Here is a 22,118-nt window from a genome sequence, read left to right as displayed (position 1 = left end):
CATGTGGCCACCTTAAGTTAAGGGAATTGTCGACCCTATTGGCGGTAGAGTGAGTGAGAGATAGACCCAACCAACCAATTAAACTAACGTTTTAAAAAATGCCACCTTGTATTTGCAAGTGAGTTGGTCCATATATAAAGGCGAAGCCAATAGGCATCTTAACCAACACAAAAGTTTTGTATTTTGTACGTTTTATTCTTTGCTCATCACCAAATGGACTGGACAAGAGGCTGCACCATTGGCCAAGGCTCATCAGCCACCGTCTCCTTAGCCACCTCTCCCAGCTCCGGTGACAAGTTTGCCGTCAAGTCCGCCCAGGTGTCTCAATCCGAGTTCTTGCAGAGGGAGCAGAAAATTCACTCTGTTTTGAGCAGTCCACATGTTGTAAGCTACATGGGGCATGACATTACTAGTGAGAACAACAAGCTCATGTACAATCTTCTCATGGAGTACGTGCCCGGCGGCACCATCATCGATGCAATTCGCAGCCGCGGAGGCCTAGTTGACGAATCGATGATCAGAAACTACACGAGGGGCATTGTGAAAGGGCTAGACTACTTGCATTCACTTGGGTTGGTACATTGTGACATAAAAGGCCGGAACATCTTGGCTGGTGAAGACGGTCCGAAAATTGCAGATTTTGGATGCGCTAGGTGGGCTAATCCGGCAGGAGCTTCGGCCGCAACAATTGGCGGCACGCCAATGTTTATGGCGCCGGAGGTGGCACGCGGAGAAGAGCAGGGGTTCGCGTGCGACATATGGGCTCTCGGTTGTACAATTATCGAAATGGCTACTGGAGGATCAGCGCCGTGGCCTAAAGCAGCTGACCCAGTAACTGTTCTGTATCAAATTGCATACTCTAAGGAGTTGCCTGAGATTCCAAGCTTCCTCTCAGAACAAGCAAAGCACTTTTTGGAAAAGTGCTTACGGAGGGACCCAACGGAGCGTTGGACGGCTAGTCAGCTTCTAAAGCATTCATTTCTTGGGCAAGAAGAAGATGATGAAGTTTCAATTAGTTCTTCTAAAATTACAAAACAAGTTCAAGAATCCACTTCATTTTCTCCAACAAGTATTCTCGATCAAGGCATATGGAATTCTTTAGGGGAATCAGAGACTTCGGGCAGTCTTGATCAAAACCCGAGTTTCGAAAACTCCTCCGATGATCAGAGGATCAGACGGTTGTCACTGTTTTCAGGGGACCCCAGGTGGAGTTTTGATGATGAGAGTTGGATCACAGTTAGAGAGAACGATTGTGATGAAAGCAACAGTATTGAGGACGATGCTGAAGGTGTAGGTAGTGAGAAGGATTTGGATTTAGATTTCTTAGATTGCAATAATATTAGTTGTAGAATTAATGTGGATATTTTAGAGGGCTGCAAAAAAAGTAGGAGAAATAGTAGTGGTGTAGGTTTAAGCAATCCCATTCTTGAGAGGGACAGAGATAACTTGTTACTTCCTTCGATTTCAAGTTTTTGGTAATCATAAAAATCCATCCTTTTTTTCTCCGTTCTTTTGTTTTACTGCTATGACTTTTAGTGTTTGTGCTATTAAGCCGTCTCTCAATTGCATACTGGTACGTGGTATTATTAGTTTTCTCATGTTTTAACAATATTCTAAGGTTACGGTTGAAATTGCTTCTAGAAAGGTTAAAATAATTTTTAACATATTAAAGCGTTTTTTTTAATATGTGACATAAAAAGTTAAAAGTGTTTCTGAGTCGTAGAAGCATTTTATGGAAAAAAACTTGTCAATGCTTATTTGGGAAGTACTTAAGTTTTTAATAAAAGACTGAACGTGTTTGTGCTGAAGAATTTTGAATAAATGCGGTTATGAGCAGAAGTGATTCCTACCAAAGCAATCACAAACGAGCCTTAAGTCTATGACATATCTTTTATGTTTTATCTATGTAGTTTGACACAAAGACTACTAACAGAGTAACACCTCCATAACAGTGTGACAATCCGACTGAAAAACTTCTCGTGCTGGCGGACCAGTTTGGTTTAATTCCCATGGCATAGAGGAGAAGCCATAATAATTCTTGGTATAAAAGATATCTGCGCATCAGTTTCTTCATCTGGTAGGTAAAAGACGGGTGCCAAATTGGGTGTAGCTTTCAATATCATCCTGCCAATATTTACCGTTTTAGGTAACTCTGAAAAGATGGGCCAGTTTGAGTTGGCATTTGGCAAGCCAGAACCCAGCATTTACAACTGGATCACCAGATTTCTGTTCCCTCTGTTGAAAATTGAAAGTAAATTCTATTGGCAAATTGGCTTATTTAATCTCCTTCAAAGAATATAGGACTCCACTTGGGTGGATATAGTTCTTCAAAGTGGAAATGGCCTAAAGTTCTGTTTGTGGTTAGAGAAAGGGTCTAACCGCACCAGAACTTTCCAATTCAATACTAATCCACCACCTATTAACATTGTTAATGTTTTAATACTTTGGAATATTATTAGAATCTGCATATGAATTAGTCATTGTGAAAGCTCCCATTCACTTGCATTTGAGTTTTATAATTGCCACCTCCAAGTATTTTATCATGTACTAGCTTCTCCATGTGCGCTTCTGTGCGTGAGAGGTTTTTTTTTTTTTTTAATTTTTCTTTTTATTATGGGCGCTACGTGCCCTTCAAGCCTTTTATGTATGTTGAAACATCACAATGTATAGAGTATTTTGACAGAAGACTGTTAGTAACCGATCTATGTTATTGACTTATCACGTTCATTGTTAGAAAAAATTGACTAAAACTCCTTCAAAGTGCATACTGCATGCATGGTACATGAAATGCAAGGAGGCCTGCAAGTTGTAGAAATTCATAGAAAAAAGATAGTAACTGGTACAATCTAAATTACATATCAATCAAAAACCTCAAATGTCAAGTAACAATGTTTCTCCCAAACGCTTTGCAGAGAGAAGCGAGCCAATATCTTGTATCTGCTTTCTCTCCGGGCCAGCCCTTATGGTTTCTTACGTATCTTTCCGGGGCTTAAAGTGCGAAGAAATATGTGTTTTTGTAGGAGAGTTCATTTGGTTCAGGATTTGGCCATAACATCCGAGAATATATAAATATTGAATTTAGGATCAAAATTCACAATACTTGTTCAGATTTAATCAGTCTTTTATTCAGGGCTTCATTGGTATATTTCTCAAGCCTCAAGAGTTGACCTACAAATTATAAATTACAAACCAAAGCATTTATTTGATAGCATGAAGAACACGAACTGCAAAGAAGAACATGAACTGCAATTATATTGCATACATATATAGTATAACCAATGAACATGATATTCTAGTGGTGCTTTACTGTAACATTGCATCGTATTACTGCGTATGAATTTGGAAGGTCCACCAGAACTGTTTCAAATGTAGTATATCCCCTAACAAATCGAAAATTTCCGGTATCTGAAACCATCGATGGTTCTCTAACCTCCTCAAATTGCTTACTAGTGCCTTGTATCTCCAGAGTGCTGCCATTGTACTTCTTGTTTGTGAACACAATCGACAATAATACAAGAGCATTTCCATCCAGTCCTGATGTCATAGACGACCCCTGAACCCTGCCAACAGAGGCTGAGTTTCGGTCTAAGCCTTCAGTTATGGGGTCATCAGCGGCGTAAATTGTGGCAAATTGAGTGAAGGTCCAACGCTTGCCGGGAATACCTACAAATGGAAAGTCTGTGGCATTCGGACCGGTAGAGATGTCTTGGAAGTAGGAGAGTTGGGTTTCTTTGGACTTGTGACTTGCTCGGACTGGAAATGTAGCCATGGCTAGAACCATGACTAGTATTATGGACAGAGCACTGAGCTTCGGCATGAAGTTTAATTTCATTGGTTGATGGATTGGAAATAATTGAGAAACGAAGGAGCAATCTAGCTTTAGAATTTGCTTTCTGATCGAATTTTCAGTTACGTAATATATCATATACAGTTTCGTATGGTTGCATGTTATTTTCGTATCTACTTGAGATTTGTTTAAGCAATATAATGCCTCGTGCATGCAACACACCCTAATACAATATATGATCTCTATCTACTTTTTCAACAAGTATCCTGAAATGGAAGGCTGAGGCCAAGCTGTGGTTGCAAAAATTAAGGCTCAAGCAACAAGCCACTTCATATGAATCTTAAACATGGAGGAGTGGAGCTAGAATAAAGGAACATGATCGAACAAAAGCGTGAATATGGAGAAATAGAAGGAAAATAGGACTTGGAGTCCAAGTATTTTATAGTTATAAAAAGTCAATAATCACATCAACATGAGGGGGTCGAAGAGGAAAGTATGAAATCACTTTTTAATATACTACAATCATCTTGAACAAACATTAGCTTAAGCGTCGGTGTGTTTCTTGTAAAGTACTCTCTCCCTCATCGATGGTAAGCAGAGATAGTGTTCGGCTTCTCAACTGGCAATTTGGCATTAATATCCCATAGAACAACATTTGGTTTCATTGGATTAGAGTTTTAAGATTCTGAGAACACATAACATATATTTGGGTGGCTGCGCTTCTTCCAAGTGGAATCGGCCTAAAGTTTTGTTTGAGGGGCTTTGCCAGGCGAAGACGATCGACATGTTGGGTGGGAGGAAGAGGAAATTTCAAATTTCTTTTCGACACAAGTGTTTCCTAGCTAAAATCCCATGATACATTTGGGTGTGTATCAACTTTTCTATTAATTTACGATTCATTTAGAAGCTCTATTCTATAAAGCGCTTTTGCATGCCAGCGTTACTTGGTCAGTAGCACTTGTTAGCAGCGTTTTGATGAAAAAGCAGTGTGTTGTTTGGCAAGCAACTAAGGGCTGGTTTGGTATTGCTGTGCTTTGAAAAAAAGTTGATTCTGCTGTGCTGTGAGAATAAGCGACTGTGAAATAAAGCAGCAGAGTGTTTGGTAAACTTTTTTGTAAAAGTGCTTTTGAAAAAAAAAAACAGTATTATAGTGTTCGGTAAACTTTTATGTAAAACAGATGTGAAAAAAAGCCGATTTTTCAAAGCTGGGTTTTGCAACTTCTTGTTTTTGGTTTTTTTTCACCCAAAACTGTGAAAAAAAACTGAAACTGAATGTTTACCAAACACAAAAACAACTCCCAGCTTTTTTTTATACTAGCTTTTTTCAGAATCACCTCAGTACGAAACCAAGTCTAAATTGGTGCTTCTACATTGCACAAAAGTGTTTTTGACACTAAAGTATAGTGCTTGGCTGCCAAATGAAAAAGTATTTCAGTGGTGATAAATTAAGGACATTATTTTCCATGAAGCTCCTGTTTCCCCCTCATACCAGATATGCATCAAGTTCATCTCAAATCGCAATGATATGCACTGATCGTTTGAGAAAACATGAGAAAGGTTGATGTAAATCCTTGGGTGCGTTTGTTTGCACTCGCTAGCATTCACTAGACTAGATTAGATTAAGTGGGAATGCATTGTCGTGTTTGTTCAACGCCAGGACAAGCTTTAATGGGACTTGCCCCAACTAACCAAGACTAACGGCTTCGCTAGAGGGTCTTAGCGAGACCCCCCGAAATCGGCCGGATTGCTAAGACCAACTCCTTGCTTTGCGCCCCCCCTCCTCTTCCTACTTGTTCCTCGCAAAATTCGAAACCCAGATCCCATTTACCAACTCTGCTCTGCTTCGCCCTCTCATATACCATTTTCAAACCTAAATCCCTCAAAATTCGAAAACAAAAAAGAAAAAAAATTATGCACTCTTTCCATTCTCAAAACTAGATCCAAACCCAAAATTCGATACCCAAAAAAAAAAAAAATTGTTGCGCGTATGAAACACACAGCAGTCGTCCATTCACACATGCACAAGAGCTGTTCTAATTACACATGTACTCCAGACTCCCTAATCGCAGACCTTCGTTGTTGACGCTGGAGAAGCAGAACGCTGAGCACCCATATGACTCAAACTCTGATATGGGTTCTGATTTGCCAATTGCGTCTTAGAAAAATTAGAAAAAGAAACAAGGGAGATGAACAGAGAAAAGTAGGAAGAAAAAGGTGGAGATGAAAAGGAGAGGGACAAAGAAAATGAGAGATTAGGATGGAGAAACTTATGAAGGGTGAGGAAAATGAACAGAAAAAAAAAAGGAAAGCACTACGGAGGTTTCTAGTGAGGAAAAATATAGATAAAATTAAGAATAACATAATAATAAACCTGAATTAATAATATAAAATAATAATTTTAGTGAATTAAATAATATAATATTAGAATTTGTTATTGTTTTTAGTTCTTAGTCCGACACTACACCAAACGCTTCACTAAGTTAGTCTAACTTAGGGTTATTTTGGTATTGCTGTGCTTTGAAAAAAAACTGCTCCTGTTGTGCCTTGAGAATAAGCAACTGTGAAATAAAGCAGCAGAGTATTTGGTAAACTTTTTTGTAAAAATGCTTTTGAAAAGAAAAAAAACAATATTATAGTGTTTGGTAAACTTTTATGTAAAACAGATGTGAAAAAAAACTGGTTTTTCAAGCTAGGTTTTGCAGCTTCTTTTTTTTGGCTTTTTTTCACCCAAAACTGTGAAAAAAAACATGTTTACCAAACACAAAAAAACTCCCAGCTTTTTTTTATACCAGCTTTTTTCAAAATCACCTCGGTACCAAATCAAGCCTTAGTCTAGTCTAAGTCAGTCCAAATTAGTCCCCAAAGCCAATTCAGTCCGAGATAATCCGACGCAACAAACGCACCCAGATTTTTGATTTGGTATGCGAAATTTTTAAAACTTGACTGTTTGAACACCAACCTCCAACAGAAAACCAACACACCATGCTTCAATTTCTTCTAATGGTTTTCCATTTTTCATATGGCCTTCTTCGATTCCATTGAAATATTAATTACACTGGGAATTTTGCAAGTTGATTTTGCAACGTCTGCACCCAGAGAGAGGTGTCGCCAGTGGAATTGAATAAACTTGAGCTGAAATCTAACTCAATACATATAAATACGTATTTAAAATACCTATTAACAAAACTCATAAGCGTCAAAAGATAATTTGATATTCTATCACAAAATAAAATCATGAATAGTAATATATTTTCGCTCAAACTAAAATTCAACCACACCCATATGCTAGCCTTTGTAAATTGAAAAAAAAATAATAATAATAATAAAAAAAGAACCCAGCATTTCTCTCTCTCTCTCTCTCTCTCTCATTTCTCTCCAATTTAGTGACGTATCTAGAATTTTTAATGAGGGCCAACCTAACTTTAACATGTAGAATCTTACACATCGAGAATAATTATTATGAATATTACAAATTTAATATTTACAACGTAATTGTATTGTCATTCCAAAATCATATGATAACATTGCTAATACTAAATATAACCACTTTTTCTAATACATGTATAACCAAAATTTTATTAAAAAAATGATTGAAAAGATAAACAAACAATAAAAATACCATTTGCTGATTCAAATTTACTAAAAAATAAACTCAGACAAATTCAAGACACACATGAACAAATTAAAAAAACTTGAGGCAAGAAATGAAGTGACACACCTTTTAAGCCTAAGTGTCCTGAGCCTCCTGATCCTTCAGCACATATTATATTAGATAATGTTCAATGGGCAAATATTACTGTACAAATATGAAAAAACTTAAATATAACATATAAGAAGACATGAAAAAACTTAATTGGCTCCGCTGGTGCTCCAACTTCTCTCTTTCCCACATTATAATTTTTTTTTTCTTTTGGAAACTTCATATTTACGCACACATCGTCTGTAGGCTTCATGTAGTTCTTATTACCAGAACAACAATTATTTCCAAATAATTCGTTGTGCGAGACACACATAAGCGACTGCTTGCGCTCCCCCGAGTAAGCGACTGCTAGGATGAGATTACTCCTCACAACATCCGTAAGTTCTCAACTTCGGAGGAGAAGCGAAAATCACTCAGCTACACATTTTCCAAGTTGGAAGATCATGTAAATGATAACAGTAAGTACTGGTTTATTACTGAAGTGCTTTTATAAAAAATGAGTATAAAAAAAAGCTAAACTCAAAAAAGTGTTTAGCACACTTAAAAACAGCTTATTTTCACAGTTTTAGGTAAAAAAAAACTGAAAACATAAAGCATGAAAAATGAGCTTTTTCTCACAGCATAACAGCATAACAGAATCAATTTTTTTCAAAGTACAGCAATACTAAACCAGCCCTAAATTGCCTACTTATAAACTATATCAAGAAGCAGTCTTTGTCAAATAGAAACGAGAACTAACAAAATTCTTGCATCATTTGATTACATTTATATATAACCAAGGGTAGGATTTTTATAACTGCAGCCATATTGTTTTATGCTTCGATCCCAAATCTACACTACGCCTCATAAAGTTATATATTGACAAAGATGACCGACAATTACCAAAGTAACCACTGCATTACGTGTTCTTCTTTCCATCCGAGTGGGATGCGCTCTGTTCAATTGATGTTAACTGACTGCGGAGATTTTGGTTGTCTGCCAGCAAGCGGTCGTATTCCATAAGGAGTCCTTCAGATTGCTTTCTTAGGGCCTCTACCTCACTTCCCGCCGCCTTTGCCTTCTTTGCTTTCGTCTCATATTCAGACTCCAGAGTTTTGATCTTTGTCCTCAATGTCTCATTCTCTTGTACTAAGGTCTTAAGTTGCTCTGAACTTCCGTTTTTATCGTCTTGAGAACTTTGGTTTTGTCTTTTCGCAGCCTCCATCGCCTTCCTCAGGAATCGAAGTTCTCTTATGTAATGGTGTAACCTATCCATCATCAGTGAAAGGAACAGGAAAAATCCTGCATTCGATACAATTGAAAGTCGGTTTTGAAGGATATGAATGGTGATCGAGCAAATCAAAGAAATACAATTAGCAAACAATATAACGTCTAATTTGTCATCATCCTACAAACAGAAATCACTAAAATTATCAATAACATAAGCAAAAGGATATTTTAATTGCCTCGCATCAGATGACGAAAGGTCTGCCTAACAAAAAGGAGGGGGAGTAAGATAGCATATCTATAATGTTAGAAAATATCGGGAAACAAACAACCGAGAAGATCTTATGTTCGAGACCTAACTCAACTTCATAACAGGTTCAGCTAATACGTTTCACGCTCAAGCTGATGAAAATCCAACACTTAATGGCAAAGCACAAGAACATTCAGCTGCTTCAAAAGGAAGCTATGAACTCGCCCTATGTATAATCAAACCATTTCTTTCTTATTCCATCGCATATGCGCTCAACGATTAAGAGACATAACTCATAACAAGTACACCTAATTCAGTAACTTGAAAAGAAAAAACAGGATAAAGTCTAGATAAACAATACATAAGCCTGATAACTAATCTTAAAAGATCGAGAAGAATACCCATAAGAGAATTTTCAAGCATTTTCATGGACATGAGAACCTCGTCAGTAGGGTTGAGCACACCAGATTCATTTGTTCGGTTCTTGATGTCAACCAGATTGTAGACGTTGGCCAGCAGAACAATAAATACAGTCCCAGCGACCGTCTTCACCATCACTGGGCCCTTCCCTCGCTTCATCTTATCCAAGGCCAGGATCACTAGCTTCCTCAGAGGGGACTTAAACAACAATGTCAAAATCAGCAGCATTTCGCTGAAAATCACCGTGAACAGCAGCTGCAACATCTTTACTCCAAACTCGAGAACTGAAGCAATGAACGAATTGAGGCACTCTTAAAAAATTATATCGGTTTCACTGAATGTAATTACACAAATAAGGAATAAGAACGATAACAGAAGATAACTCTTAAGCTATGTATTTATTCAATAAAAATAATAATAAAAACGAATTGAATCAACTCGTTCGGTGTATTTTCCAAATATCGAAAGACACTTATATATATATACACATATTCGCACTAATCCGCGATCAGCAAGTTTTCCAAAGCCAAACTGAATAGAATTGTGACTTTTCAAAAATGCTTGCTGAAAATCAAAGAAAGAAGGTTCATCTTTCCTCGTAGTTCGATTTTCGATATAAATACTGAAGCGTCTCAAAAAAAACTGATTGCAAACTGAATGATGATGGAATTCGGAATGATTTACCAATTTGCAAAAACTTATGCTTAAAATATCATGAATTTATCGAATATTACCCTTTTCAGTCTTCGGATTCCAACGCAAACACAGAAATTGAGAGCTAAATTTACAGAAAATTCACCAGAAACTGTAACAAAAATAAGAAATTAACATTCTTTTTAATCAATAACGTTGCTTTCCTTCACCAATTAAATAAATTAGCTAAATAAATTCACAAATACAATCAAAACATCATAGATCGAGGATAAACAAGTACAGAAATAAGCAGATTCAGAGATCAACAAGAATATAAGCAAAAATCAGAGATCGTGATGAAGGAGATCAACGGAAGAAATCAAAAACAGCGAAGACTTACCAAGATGTGAAGAGATAGTGCAGCGGAGAGTGGATGTGAGAGTGTGGGAGGGAGAGTAAATGGGAGCCTAGGTTTTCTTTCTGAAGGTAGCTGGAGAGCAGAGAGAGAGAGAGAGAATGAAATTAAAGAAGACAGCGAACCGCTTCAATCATAAACAAAAGTTTGGGTTTAATAGGTCGATAGTAGATTCAATTCAATGAATTTTTTTTTTTTTTTTAATAAACGATATTATCTACTTTATCTTCAAAAAATAACGTAGTTCAAATTCGTTTTTGGTAAAAACCGAACATAAGACCTCTAATTTATAAGTGAAGAAGAATACCACTAGAACGTAGTACTGAGCGGCGAATAAAAATTTGTTTTGTTTTGTTTTGTTTTGTTTAATTGGTCGATAGTAGGTTCAATTGAATGAAAGTTTTTTTTTTTTTTTTTTTCAATAAACGATATTATCTATTTTACCTTAAAAAAATAACGTGGTTCAAATTCGTTTTTGGTAAGAATCGAATCTAAAACCTCTCATTTACAAGTAAAGAAGAATACCGCTAGAAAGTAGTACTGAGCGGTGAATAAAAAATTTCAATTGAACAAAAGAAATGTTCAAGTGTCATGATGAAAGAGTTCATTTTTTAATCAAATTGGCAATTGTTTAGTCATTCATGATGACCAATTGAGATATTATGTTTCATCTGTATAAATAAAAGTAAGGAATTCTTTTTTTGATACAATGATATTTAGCTAAAGTGATAGGTAATTTGATCTAAGTTTTATAACGATAGAATTAAAACAATTAAACATCGAATTTGCTAAGTGAATAAAACTCGAATTCGGCTCATGGTGAGTTCAACATCAATTATGAATGTCAATTGTGTGGTTTAATCTTGTTTATCACACTTGTGCGATATAGGGATCGAGATGAGACATAGTGGGCAACGTCCATGCAACTTCGTGTCGTTCTACAGGAATGTTGACGTTCTTATCTCCCCCTAACAGCGGGAATACTGTCTCATGACAACTCGCAAATGAGGGGTAAAGAGATCGCGTGCAAGGACTCTAAAAGAGCTAGTGTGAAGGAGAATCATAATCGACAAAGATTCACATCCTTCTTTGAGGACCCACATTGGTACGTTGCGGCAGTGCAACTTGGCATATGAAATACACACCCAAATGCGTAAATACGAAAAACGTCAGGTTCGTACCCAGTAACCAATTGTAACGTCATATAGGTTGGGTGGCAATGGGCCTCAAGGCGGACCAACATAACTGCGTACAAAGATTGCATAGCCTTAGGCAGAAACCGAAAACTTGGTACATTTACCAAAATTTGGGCGATTATTGAAATTGCACTTTATGATTGCTAGGCGAGGCTATTTGGGGTGAATAATGGGAATTCAATGTTCAATTATAAACCCAAAAGACATGCAATACTTTATCGAAAACCGTCGATATAAACTCTCTGGCATTATCCAGTCTCCCGGATCTTAAGGGATAAGTAGGGTGGTGAACCCTTAATCGCCCTGGAGGTTTAGCAACAATGTGTGTGGACAAACATGTGACCAGTTTGTTGATTCATCAACCAAAACCATAAGTATTTATATGGTTCGCATTTTGGTTGGATTAGTCCACATATATTCCCTTGAATCCACTGTGAAAAGGGAGTCGTTTCGTATCTTTGCTCGGAATGATATAGAAATCAATTTCTCTAATGAGCAGACTTGGCAAAGTGTGCTTGTAGGCATAAGATCCTTATTTTGGGTAAGGAGATGCGTTGAGTGTCCCAAATGGTGGTGCCAAAACAAGTAAACTGCTTAATCACCAAGCTCCAGGGCAGTCATATGTGGCGTGTTCCCAGTTGGGAGGCAGCCCATTGACCCCAAATCAAAGCTTCAGGCTCATTTTTTAAGGTGGTGCAAAGATATTCCACTCTATTTTTTTCAGTGGTTTCATTGATGATCATTGTTCTCTCGAATATCCTTAAAAACTCAACAACAGGGAGAATTTAAGGTCCCTTAAATGGTGATGCAATACCATTCATACAACAAGGAGCGTGCCAATGCTCTTAATCAGGTTGGATATACCTGAAGATGTTGTTATAGATGTGATTTAGGTGTAAAGTTAGTGTGCGTAGTATCGCATTCATCCAAACAACTAACTTCCCCACATTCCTACCTAATCACATGTTTAATTGAATCGGTCACATGTATACAAAAAACATGATTCAATTAACTCATATTCGAGGACAATATCAATAAGATTATCCATAAGTAAAGCATACACCAAACTTGAATCCAAGAACATGGAAAAATGTTCACAAAGTAAACCAAAGTTACTAGGGTGGATTCGGCCAACAAGGCCATTCATGTCAAAATTCAACTATTCCAACAGTGTTCGGTGGAGCAAAATGAGTCTCACATATTGACTATTAGAATGGTACTCCTTTACAACATTGGTAGGGGCATGAACATGTGCATAACTAATGATCTATTCCATCAAGACGGAAGTAGATTATGCAGGGTTAAGGTTTGGGAATAATATCCCTTATTCTTGAAGTTTTAGGTCTTAGGTGCCAATGATCACGCTTCTGGCATGATGCCACACCTTGGCAGACCCTGATTCTACCATATGTTTGTGGTAGTAATTAGATCCAAGAATTTGGTAGACTTCCGCTTTCTACACTACTGCTTCAGGGGCGAGTTAAAAACATGGAAGAACGAGAAAAGTATTCTCCAGTCAAAATTCGATCAGATTTATGAACTTCAAAATTGTACTCATTCATGGACGTAATCATGGTGTCTTTCATGATTAAACAGTCCGTAGAAGTGAGCCAAAGAGCCATGGAATCCTCGTTCATGAGGCACCTCCATTGGTAATGCTTCGGGCATAAGTCTTCGAATAAAGATCATGGCGAAGGCTTATTCAGCTCTTCCTTGCCATTGTTGGCTTTAATGGCTTCTTAGCTACTTGATAGTCAAGTGGAGATTCATGTCTTGTACCCCACATAAAGTAGTTTTAATTAGAAACATCCAAATCAAGGAAAATCAAACTTGTGACGGTTCGACAATCCACTGAATTGGAGGGAACAAGATTGTGATTGGTGCTTATAGGAATGAATCATCCATACGCATCAAAGTTAGAGCATTCAAGTTCTAAGACATGATTTTTATGAAAAACGTCGGGTTTTCATGGGTGTATTGTTTTATGAAAACTTCGGGTTTCAAAGGCACTAAATTTGAAGCTACAGGTTCAATTTAGTTTATGAACGTTTAGTTCATAAAAGAGAGGTTCCTGTAAGAACACATAATGCAATGTACAACTAAGTGTAGTGGATTTGAGGTTCTTCGGGAACTCAAGTGTGAGAGCTTCGTTATCACGAAAGTATGTCAACAGTTCAAAGTATAAAAATAAATTATTAAATCGTCAATGTGCAAAATGATCTTCGGGTCAATAATTTTGGATTCATTATTAGATTAATGGACTGCATGTCGCTTTTAATTAATTCAATAAATCAAGCCATACATGGTTGATTGTAGAAGCAAAATAATATTATCAGGTCCAAAATATAGCCCCAAAAATATTTGGGCGAGGTGTCGTGAGTAGGGAAGGCCTTAAAGGCCTTAATAGTGGACTGCAAGCCACGGGTCTGGGTAGGAGACATAAAACAATAGCCTAAGCTGCTGGTTTGGTCAAAGGCCAACGAAAGCTGGCTTGTGGGTTGAGGCACTGGAGCCTAGCCTTATAGGCTGGCTGAGGGAGACGTGGGTCGTGGCAGGGATTAGGTTCAGCAGCACAGCTGCTGGCGTGGGTCGAGGCTACATGCCTGTGGTCAGAAAACAGACTAGGCACACAACCTGGTTATCCACAACGAAGCCCAAAGGCTTCGGCATAGGTCCAATATGTTGTCTCAAGGGGAGGTCTCTATACGGTAGTGCCATGGCAGTGTTGCTGCACAATCCCATAATTCCGATCTTTTTTTTTTCTTTTCGAATTTTACTAGGGTTTGAGAAACCCTAATTGCTTCTAATTTATTTTATATACATTGACTCACAAATTCCACATAGCAATATAATTGCGTAATGCATGAAACAAATATAAATAAATATATATATGTATTGACAAATATATGAACATATACAATATATATATGGGGAATGTTTTCATGCTTCAAGGTTGTTTCAAATATCTTATTTTATTTTAAGCGTACCTGATTGGCAGAAAACAACAAAAGCCTTTGAATTTGTAGAAGATTTTTCTCGGAAAGTTGAAATTGCATCTCCGATGCGTTGTATCACGTTCAACATAGAAAATTTAAATTGAATCAATATCAAGTAGATCAATTCAAAATAATAAATTAATCACAAAAAGAGTGATTAAAACGTAATATTCCCCTGATTGAAGATCAAACTCTTTTTAGCGCAGCGTCAATAGCATGCTGATAACGTATTGTAGGCATAATTTCTGAACAATTATGGAGGTCATAGAGAGAGAGAAAGGTGCGGCAATAGTAGAGATAAGAGAGAGGTGTAATTGTAGTTGTGTTCTATTCCACCCCATTGTGCCTTTATTTATAGTAGTAGGGAAGATTAATTTCTTACCTTTTTAGGATTACAACTCTTAATAGGTAATCAACTCCTAATAGGAATATAAGAGCTATTCCTAGATATACTAGGATTTACACAATCACATTCCTAATCTAATAGAACTGCAACAAAACTAAACTAAATTCAATAACTAGGTCAAATTTTTGACCTGGATCCCTTATTTTAATCCAAGCTAAGGAAAATAGGCAAAGAAATAAAATTAAAAAAAGGAAAAATAGAAGGATGGATATGCACGTAAGATGGTTGGCATGAAAGCAGTCGCAAAAAGCCTAGAAGCTCATACAATTCTTCTCATTCAGTCATTTTAAAAGCACATTCAAACGAGCACGTATAAATTTAAAAATTGAATTTATGTTAGAAATATATAAACTGAACTAAATTCAATAACTAGGTCAAATTTTTGACCTAGGTCCCTTATTTTAATCCAAGCTAAGGAAAATAGGCAAAAAAATAAAATTAAAAAAAAAGGAAAAATAGAAGGATGGATATGCACGTAAGATGGTTGGCGTGAAAGCAACCGCAAAAAGCCTAGAAGCTCATACAATTCTCCTTCTTCTGGCATTTTAAAAGCACATTCAAACGAGCACGTATAAATTTAAAAATTGAATTTATGTTAGAAATATATAAACTGAACTAAATTCAATAACTAGGTCAATTTTTTGACCTCGATCCCTTATTTTTAATCCAAGCTAAGGAAAATAGGCAAAAATAAAAAATAAAAAAAAAAGGAAAAATAGAAGGATGGATATGCACGTAAGATGGTCGGCATGAAAGCAACCGCAAAAAGCCTAGAAGCTCATACAATTCTCCTCCTTTAGTCATTATAAAAGCACATTCAAATGAGCACGTATAAATTTAAAAATTGAATTAATGTTAGAAATATATGAACTGAACTAAATTCAATAACTAGGTCAAATTTTTGACTTGGATCCCTTATTTTAATCCAAGCTAAGGAAAATAGGCAAAAAAAATAAAATTAAAAAAAAGGAAAAATAGAAGGATGGATACCCACGTAAGATGGTCAACGTGAAAGCAACCGCAAAAAGCCTAGAAGCTCATACAATTCTCCTCCTTCAATCATTTTAACAGCACATTCAAACGAGTACGTATAAATTTAAAAATTGAATATATGTTAGAAATATATAAACTGAACTAAATTCAATAACTAGGTCAAATTTTTGACCTGGATCCCTTATTTTAATCCAAGCTAAGGAAAATAGACAAAAAAATAAAATTTAAAAAAAAAAGAAAAATAGAAGGATGGATATGCACGTAAGATGGTCGGCGTGAAAGAAGCTGCAAAAAGCCTAGAATCTCATACAATTATCCTCCTTAAGTCATTTTAAAAACACATTCAAACAAGCACGTATAAATTTAAAAATTAAATTTATGTTAGAAATGTATAAGGGTGCTTCTCACCTTCTTGTGTGAGTGATCCCAATCGTGCTTCCCTTGGTTGCCGCCGGTCTTAGCTGCGACTGGGATCGATGGGTAGCTTTTTGTTTTTGTTTTTTCTTTCTTCTCCCCTTCCATCTGCTGCTGGTTCTTCCAATTTTCCCCTTTGGCTTTCCCAATTCTTCAACCCCCATGGGTATCCTTTTTCTTGGCCCTTCCTTGCTTGGTGTTTCAGCCATGTTTTCTGTTGAGTTCATGTGTAGAGTTTCGGTGTTGTATCCGGCTCGAGTGTCTCCCACACCACCACATTCTCCTTATTTTTTGCCGTTTCTGGTGGTGTTGCTCGGGAATTTCCCGATGGTTGGCTTCTCTCTCGTCGATTGTCTCTTGTTGATGGCTGTGTGCCGGTGGCGCTTGTGGAGGGGATGCTCTACAGTGGGTGGAGGATCAAGTGGTTGGCTGATTCTCGAATCGGCGGTGGCGACCACAGTGGATGGTTTGTTTGGACTTCACTGTTGTTGGGCTATTTTTCTGTGTTTTCTTTGTTTTTAGGCCCATTCTTTGTTTGTTTATAGAAATAAATTAGGCCTTTGTTTCGTTTGTAAGTGTGTGTTTGTTTTAATAAAAGTTCCTCGTTGACGATCCTTTTGAATCCCACTTCCCAAAAAAAAAAAAAAAAAAAAAAAACTAAATTCAATAACTAGGTCAAATTTTTGACCTGAATCCCTTATTTTAATCCAAGCTAAAGAAAATAGGCAAAAAAAAAAAAAGAAAAAAAAAAGGAAAAATAGAAGGATGGATACGCACGTAAGATGGTCGGCGTGAAAGCAGCCGCAAAAAGCCTAGAAGCTCATACAACTCTCCTCCGCTTGGAGTTTCCACCTTTCCTCCCTCTCACTTCTTCCTTTCGTTTCTGTATTTCCAGCATTTGGATCGCTACTCCGCTCTCAGCTTCCAGGTAAACTCTTCCCCTCCTCAATTTTTGCATCCATCGAAAACCAAAACATGTGTAATTCCGACTTTGTATTTTTCTGAATTTCTTTTTCTTCGAATAATTTGATCAATATTGTCAAAATTCTTCCCATGATTTTGGATTTTAGGTATAGGCGATGATTTTCTTCTCACTTTGTTTAATCTTTAAATTTTCAATTTATTTTTTTATATAATCTGTTGTATCTAATTTGGACTGCATCGATAAAACCAAATTTCATATCTTACTGCTGTTCTTTTGATGTTCAGAAGAGCTCAGAGCTTAATCCAGGCTTCTTATTTTATTTTCTCGAATGCAGTTTCGATTTTTGGTTACTACTGGTGCTGATTTGGTTGGAAATTTCGAATCTTTCAGGTCTGGTTCTGAAGAATTGAAGAGCAATGATTTGGGGGACTATTCGCCGTAAAGTAGCTTCGGTATTCGATCAAACTTTTGTTGTTTTTGGCATCAATTGATATATTTTGTGCCCCAATGTGCATGTTTTAGGTTTGGGATTCTTTGTTCTATATTTCATGTGATAATTAAACAATGTGTTATAGTTTGGTGGTTGCTTATGTATGTTTCAATGGACAGTCTGAGGTGCTGGGACAAGCGTGGAAGGTTAGGCATGGAGTGTCCGCCCCAAGCTGTTACCGAGCTGTACCAAAAGAGGTGCTAAAATTTGAGCTTTTGTTTCACTTTCTCTTTTTTATTTGCTTACTGAAAGGGTCTTTGATGAGGTATTTAGTTGTGCGGCAATGGCAACTATCTTATCGTACTTTAGTATTCAGTTGTAGTTTTTTGGAATATCATCTAATAGCTTTGGCTCACAGCAGGCTTTGTTTATTGGGAAAGGATATGAGTGCGTTCAGAGAGCAAGCTACCACATTGTTTTAGGTAAATTTAAAATAATATAACCTGAACCCTCTTTTTATGTCTACTTTTACCAGTGTGTTTCTTTTCCTTTTGTCTCTGTGGTGGTGTTATTGACCTTTTCAAATTCCAACTATGCAGGCAATCATGCTCCATCGCTAAGCAGGTTAAGCTCTGATCTTTTATTTCTGTGATAAATTTAGTTCTCTACACTTCTACTTCACAATGTGTCTACAGGAATATGCGATCATAGATATCGTTTTCATAAGCTCTTGTGAGCCTGCCTGAAATTAATTATTTATAAGTACCACCTGGTCAATAGATTTTTCAAAATTTGATTCTCTTATTAATTTAAAACGCTCTCATTACAATTATGTCACCAAGATTCTCCTTCCCTGTATAGTTCAGCTTGTGGTTTGTTCAACCTTTTTCTTTCCACCCATGCTGCCTGGTTATTTGCTCATGACTCATGGAATCATAGATGAAAGTGCTCTGAATAATGGTTGAACTTATACTTTTACTATTATTTTGGTTTTCAATTCCCATCTTTTTGGTGGGTGGGTTGGGGAAAGTGGAAGACAAGGGCATTGGCCACCTTTCAGGAATTAGAACTTACTGAATATGTTAAATTTTAATTTCAAGTGCGATAGGTGAACATTTAATACACTTGAAGATGAATCTCACTTGGAAGATCTGTAAATAGATTGATCATATGTTTTTCGATATACTTCCTCATCAGTTCTATAACAAGAGAGAAAGTGGTTCTGTCGTTTTTGTGTTGAATTTTTAGGTGCATTTTTAATTATTAACATATCATATACTTCAAAAGGCTTGCCTTTTTCCACTAGCAATGAGATCGTTTGGTGTTATAGTTGACATCCTTAATCTTGGATTAGAATCAGAATGCTTTGCCCAAGCCTAAACCAAATGACTGAAGAGCAAAAAACTTCATTTGATATTAGAAATGGATTTCTTTTTCTCTTATGGTGTTTTATTTGTTCTTGGTTGCAGGGAAGCTGCTTCCCTATGTCAAACAGATTCTTTTATCCGATTGAGCAATAGATCATTTTCTTCAGACAGTGGTATTTAATGAATATATTAGTCTTGACATATTTACATGCTTTGTATATATTATATATGCAAGTAATTAAACTTTATAACTGTTGACTTATGCAGGAGATGTGGTAGAAGCTGTTGTTCCTTTCATGGGTGAATCTATTACTGATGGCACTTTGGCAACATTCTTAAAGAGTATGTTACTGAACATGCCTTGTGATACTTTAATCCATAAGTTATTTATTTCTTATTTGTCTGTGTGTTTAATTCACCTAATATGAGTTCTTTTGAGACTCATGCTGCTGATGATAGCTCATGTACCTTAGTGTGTGTGTGTGTGTGTGTGTAGTGTAGTGTATAATTCTTTGAAGTGTAGTGTATAATTCTTTGAGGGTCATGCTTTCGCTACATGTGCAGAACCCGGTGACAGAGTTGCAGTTGACGAGCCTATTGCCCAAATTGAAACAGATAAGGTAATTTTTTAAACAAACTTTTCCTGTTTGTTAATTTTGCCATTCTTAAGTGCTGAGATGTGTTTTCACTAAATCTTTGTATTGACATATATATAAATTTTTGTTTACAACTAGGTGACAATTGATGTAGTTAGTCCTGAAGCTGGTGTCATTAAAGAGGTAATATTCAAGCAACATCACAATATAAATTCCTTCTACGATCATCACTAATCACGACCTAGAATTACACGTTCTGGTTGTAGTATACTGATCTTTTTATTTTTACCTTGAACATGTGATTGTTAGTAGTTTGTGGCTAAGGAAGGCGAGACTGTGGAACCAGGTGTAAAGATTGCAATCATTTCTAAATCTGGTGAAGGTATAGAACAAGTTGCGCCATCAGAGCAGGCTGATGCTAAGCCAGAACCTACTAAAACGAAGGAAAGTGCAGAAAAGCAAGTCCCCAAAGCAGAACCTGCCCCTGTCAAGGATGCACAACCCAAAACTAAGGCACCTTCTCCACCACCACCGCCACCACCTAAACAGGCGGCTTCAGAACTCCGCCTTCCTCCCAAGGATAGGGAAAGACGAGTAAGTTCAGGTTTCTTTTTTTATATAAGAAAAACGATTTCTTATTAAATGAGAAAGGAATTTAATAGGTAGAAATTGTTTTCTCATGTGTAGGTTCCTATGACAAGACTAAGGAAGCGGGTGGCAATACGCTTGAAAGATTCTCAGAATACATTTGCTCTCTTAACCACATTTAATGAGATTGATATGTAAGCTCATACCTTGTTTCAAAATATGGTTTCACCATGTCTCTTTGCAAAATATCCTTTTATCTTTCCTTTCAAATCTTCTTTGCGACAGACTTTCAGGTTTAACCATAAATGTTGAGTATTGTAGTTTTTTAGTTGAAGTTTTACGTATGAATGACAACACTTGTCTAGGTGTTCAGATGAGTGTGGAGGATGAGAGTCATCTACCACAATGGCTCTCTCTTGTTCTGTCCTTACTTTGAAAGTGGACAAATTTGCCACCCCAACTCTTCAATTCTTTTATGACAATGTTATTTAGTGGCTCTCTTTGTTTCCGTCTAAAGATTGGTATTATATAATGCAGGACTAACTTGATGAAGCTCCGTTCAGACTACAAGGACACCTTTGTTGAAAAGCATGGTGTGAAATTGGGATTTATGTCCGGCTTTGTGAAAGTATGTGTTTTTGCATAAATACCGTCATTTATCTCCAAATGAAAATTGGAAGTGCAAAGTACTATTAAATTATTGTAAAATGTTAGTACTATACTTTTTGTGCATGTGGGCCCTTCTTAAGTTATACGTTAATTTGTTTCAGGCTGCTGTTAGCGCACTTGAGCAGTTGCCAATTGTCAATGCTGTCATTGATGGTGACGATATCATATACAGAGATTACATTGATATCAGCATAGCTGTTGGGACACCAAAGGTATGCTTGTATTATGTTGATTCTTAACAACTGACTTGCATTCCGTTGAACTCCAACTTACTGACATGAGCGTTGGTTCTGAGTTATTTTCTGGTTATTCATTGTTTGGCACGATGAATTCCATTATCACATGCGAACTAACCACAATCGAAATACTTTTATTCAAGGGCCTTGTCGTTCCAGTTGTCCGCAATGCTGGTGGTATGAACTTTGCTCAGATAGAGAAGGAAATCAATACCCTGGCTAAGAAAGCAGCTGATGGTTCTATATCAATTGATGAAATGGCTGGAGGGACGTTCACAATATCAAATGGGGGCGTATATGGAAGCCTTCTAAGCACACCAATCATCAATCCTCCACAGGTATTGCTTTGTACTCATTTTTCTTTTTTGGAAACTCACCTTCGTAGCAAGACTCTCGCAGCCAAGTTTATTTGTTGATTTGTTTTTCCATTTACAGTCAGCAATTTTGGGTATGCACTCAATAGTGAACCGTCCCATGGTCGTTGGGGGGAACGTTGTACCAAGGCCAATGATGTACATTGCATTGACATACGATCATCGCCTCATTGATGGAAGAGAGGCTGTTTTCTTCTTGCGCCGCATTAAAGATGTCGTGGAAGACCCTCGCAGGCTTCTCCTTGATGTGTAAAGGAGTCGGCGCCCCTGAACCGTGATTTTGATCCATATGTAGAACGCAATATCTCTGCAGTCTGAAGCCGATATGGTTGGCAAGTGTGTTTTGTCCAATGCTTTTGCTTTATAAAAGAGTTGGAATACTCTGCAGGACAGGTTGATCGAATCGAAAGAATCAAAAGTATATTTTTCGTTTCAGCCCAGTAACTTCGGCTTTTCGTTCACCGGGGATTTTAATAAAAAGCGCAGTTAACTCAACGGTGTATTAGTGACGATTGTT

At 37.0% G+C, this 22,118-nt stretch overlaps 4 protein-coding genes across 8 annotated transcripts; 2 read left to right on the top strand and 2 right to left on the bottom strand.

Moving 5' to 3' along the window:
• Positions 1 to 150: 150 nt before the first annotated feature.
• On the top strand, positions 151 to 1,505 carry LOC137709563 (mitogen-activated protein kinase kinase kinase 18). The gene has a single exon (XM_068448642.2). The coding sequence runs from the start codon at positions 214 to 216 to the stop codon at positions 1,477 to 1,479; it is 1,266 nt and encodes a 421-aa protein (XP_068304743.2). The 5' UTR covers positions 151 to 213; the 3' UTR covers positions 1,480 to 1,505.
• Positions 1,506 to 3,284: 1,779 nt separating this feature from the next.
• Positions 3,285 to 3,945, bottom strand: LOC137709172 (dirigent protein 1-like). The gene has a single exon (XM_088688713.1). The coding sequence runs from the start codon at positions 3,923 to 3,925 to the stop codon at positions 3,293 to 3,295; it is 633 nt and encodes a 210-aa protein (XP_088544839.1). The 5' UTR covers positions 3,926 to 3,945; the 3' UTR covers positions 3,285 to 3,292.
• Positions 3,946 to 8,085: 4,140 nt separating this feature from the next.
• Positions 8,086 to 10,548, bottom strand: LOC137707938 (uncharacterized). 2 transcript variants are annotated; one of them, XM_068446882.2, is made up of 4 exons: positions 10,397 to 10,548; positions 10,098 to 10,168; positions 9,345 to 9,647; positions 8,086 to 8,768 (listed from the first exon to the last, which is right to left on the bottom strand). In XM_068446882.2, the coding sequence occupies exons 3-4, from the start codon at positions 9,625 to 9,627 to the stop codon at positions 8,386 to 8,388; spliced, it is 666 nt and encodes a 221-aa protein (XP_068302983.2). In that variant the 5' UTR covers positions 9,628 to 9,647; positions 10,098 to 10,168; positions 10,397 to 10,548; the 3' UTR covers positions 8,086 to 8,385. The 2 variants fall into 2 exon arrangements, with proteins under 2 accessions (XP_068302983.2, XP_068302982.2); XM_068446881.2 differs by lacking the exon at positions 10,098 to 10,168 and having other exon boundaries at positions 10,397 to 10,542.
• A 6,494-nt stretch (positions 10,549 to 17,042) lies between these two features.
• Positions 17,043 to 22,096, top strand: LOC137707825 (dihydrolipoyllysine-residue succinyltransferase component of 2-oxoglutarate dehydrogenase complex 1, mitochondrial). 4 transcript variants are annotated; one of them, XM_068446747.2, is made up of 15 exons: positions 17,043 to 17,344; positions 17,732 to 17,793; positions 17,951 to 18,028; positions 18,190 to 18,253; positions 18,371 to 18,395; positions 19,241 to 19,311; positions 19,406 to 19,480; positions 19,703 to 19,758; positions 19,873 to 19,917; positions 20,047 to 20,328; positions 20,422 to 20,516; positions 20,860 to 20,950; positions 21,093 to 21,203; positions 21,371 to 21,565; positions 21,663 to 22,096. In XM_068446747.2, the coding sequence occupies exons 2-15, from the start codon at positions 17,758 to 17,760 to the stop codon at positions 21,852 to 21,854; spliced, it is 1,416 nt and encodes a 471-aa protein (XP_068302848.2). In that variant the 5' UTR covers positions 17,043 to 17,344; positions 17,732 to 17,757; the 3' UTR covers positions 21,855 to 22,096. The 4 variants fall into 4 exon arrangements, with proteins under 4 accessions (XP_068302848.2, XP_068302849.2, XP_088545169.1 ...); XM_068446748.2 differs by having other exon boundaries at positions 17,116 to 17,344; positions 18,193 to 18,253; XM_088689043.1 differs by having other exon boundaries at positions 17,222 to 17,344; positions 17,676 to 17,793; positions 18,193 to 18,253.
• The last annotated feature ends 22 nt before the right edge of the window (positions 22,097 to 22,118 follow it).

The sequence above is a fragment of the Pyrus communis genome, chromosome 17, assembly GCF_041283825.1.
Source record: "Pyrus communis isolate YQ-2024b chromosome 17, ASM4128382v1, whole genome shotgun sequence".
In the NCBI taxonomy this organism is placed as follows: Eukaryota; Viridiplantae; Streptophyta; class Magnoliopsida; order Rosales; family Rosaceae; genus Pyrus; species Pyrus communis.
This window is presented reverse-complemented; position numbering and strand designations above follow the sequence as displayed.

What these genes read in the sequence shown, in the direction of transcription:
- LOC137707825 (XM_068446747.2), top strand. Translation starts at nt 17,758, where the DNA reads ATGATTTGGGGGACTATTCGCCGTAAAGTAGCTTCG. An exon ending in TTATGTCCGGCTTTGTGAAA is followed by an intron (nt 20,951 to 21,092) that starts GTATGTGTTTTT and finishes AATTTGTTTCAG; the next exon opens with GCTGCTGTTAGCGCACTTGA. An exon ending in CAATCATCAATCCTCCACAG is followed by an intron (nt 21,566 to 21,662) that starts GTATTGCTTTGT and finishes TTCCATTTACAG; the next exon opens with TCAGCAATTTTGGGTATGCA.
- LOC137707938 (XM_068446882.2), bottom strand. Translation starts at nt 9,627, where the DNA reads ATGTTGCAGCTGCTGTTCACGGTGATTTTCAGCGAAATGCTGCTGATT. An exon ending in GCTTGAAAATTCTCTTATGG is followed by an intron (nt 8,769 to 9,344) that starts GTATTCTTCTCG and finishes TATCGAATGCAG; the next exon opens with GATTTTTCCTGTTCCTTTCA.
- LOC137709563 (XM_068448642.2), top strand. Translation starts at nt 214, where the DNA reads ATGGACTGGACAAGAGGCTGCACCATTGGCCAAGGCTCATCAGCCACC.
- LOC137709172 (XM_088688713.1), bottom strand. Translation starts at nt 3,925, where the DNA reads ATGATATATTACGTAACTGAAAATTCGATCAGAAAGCAAATTCTAAAG.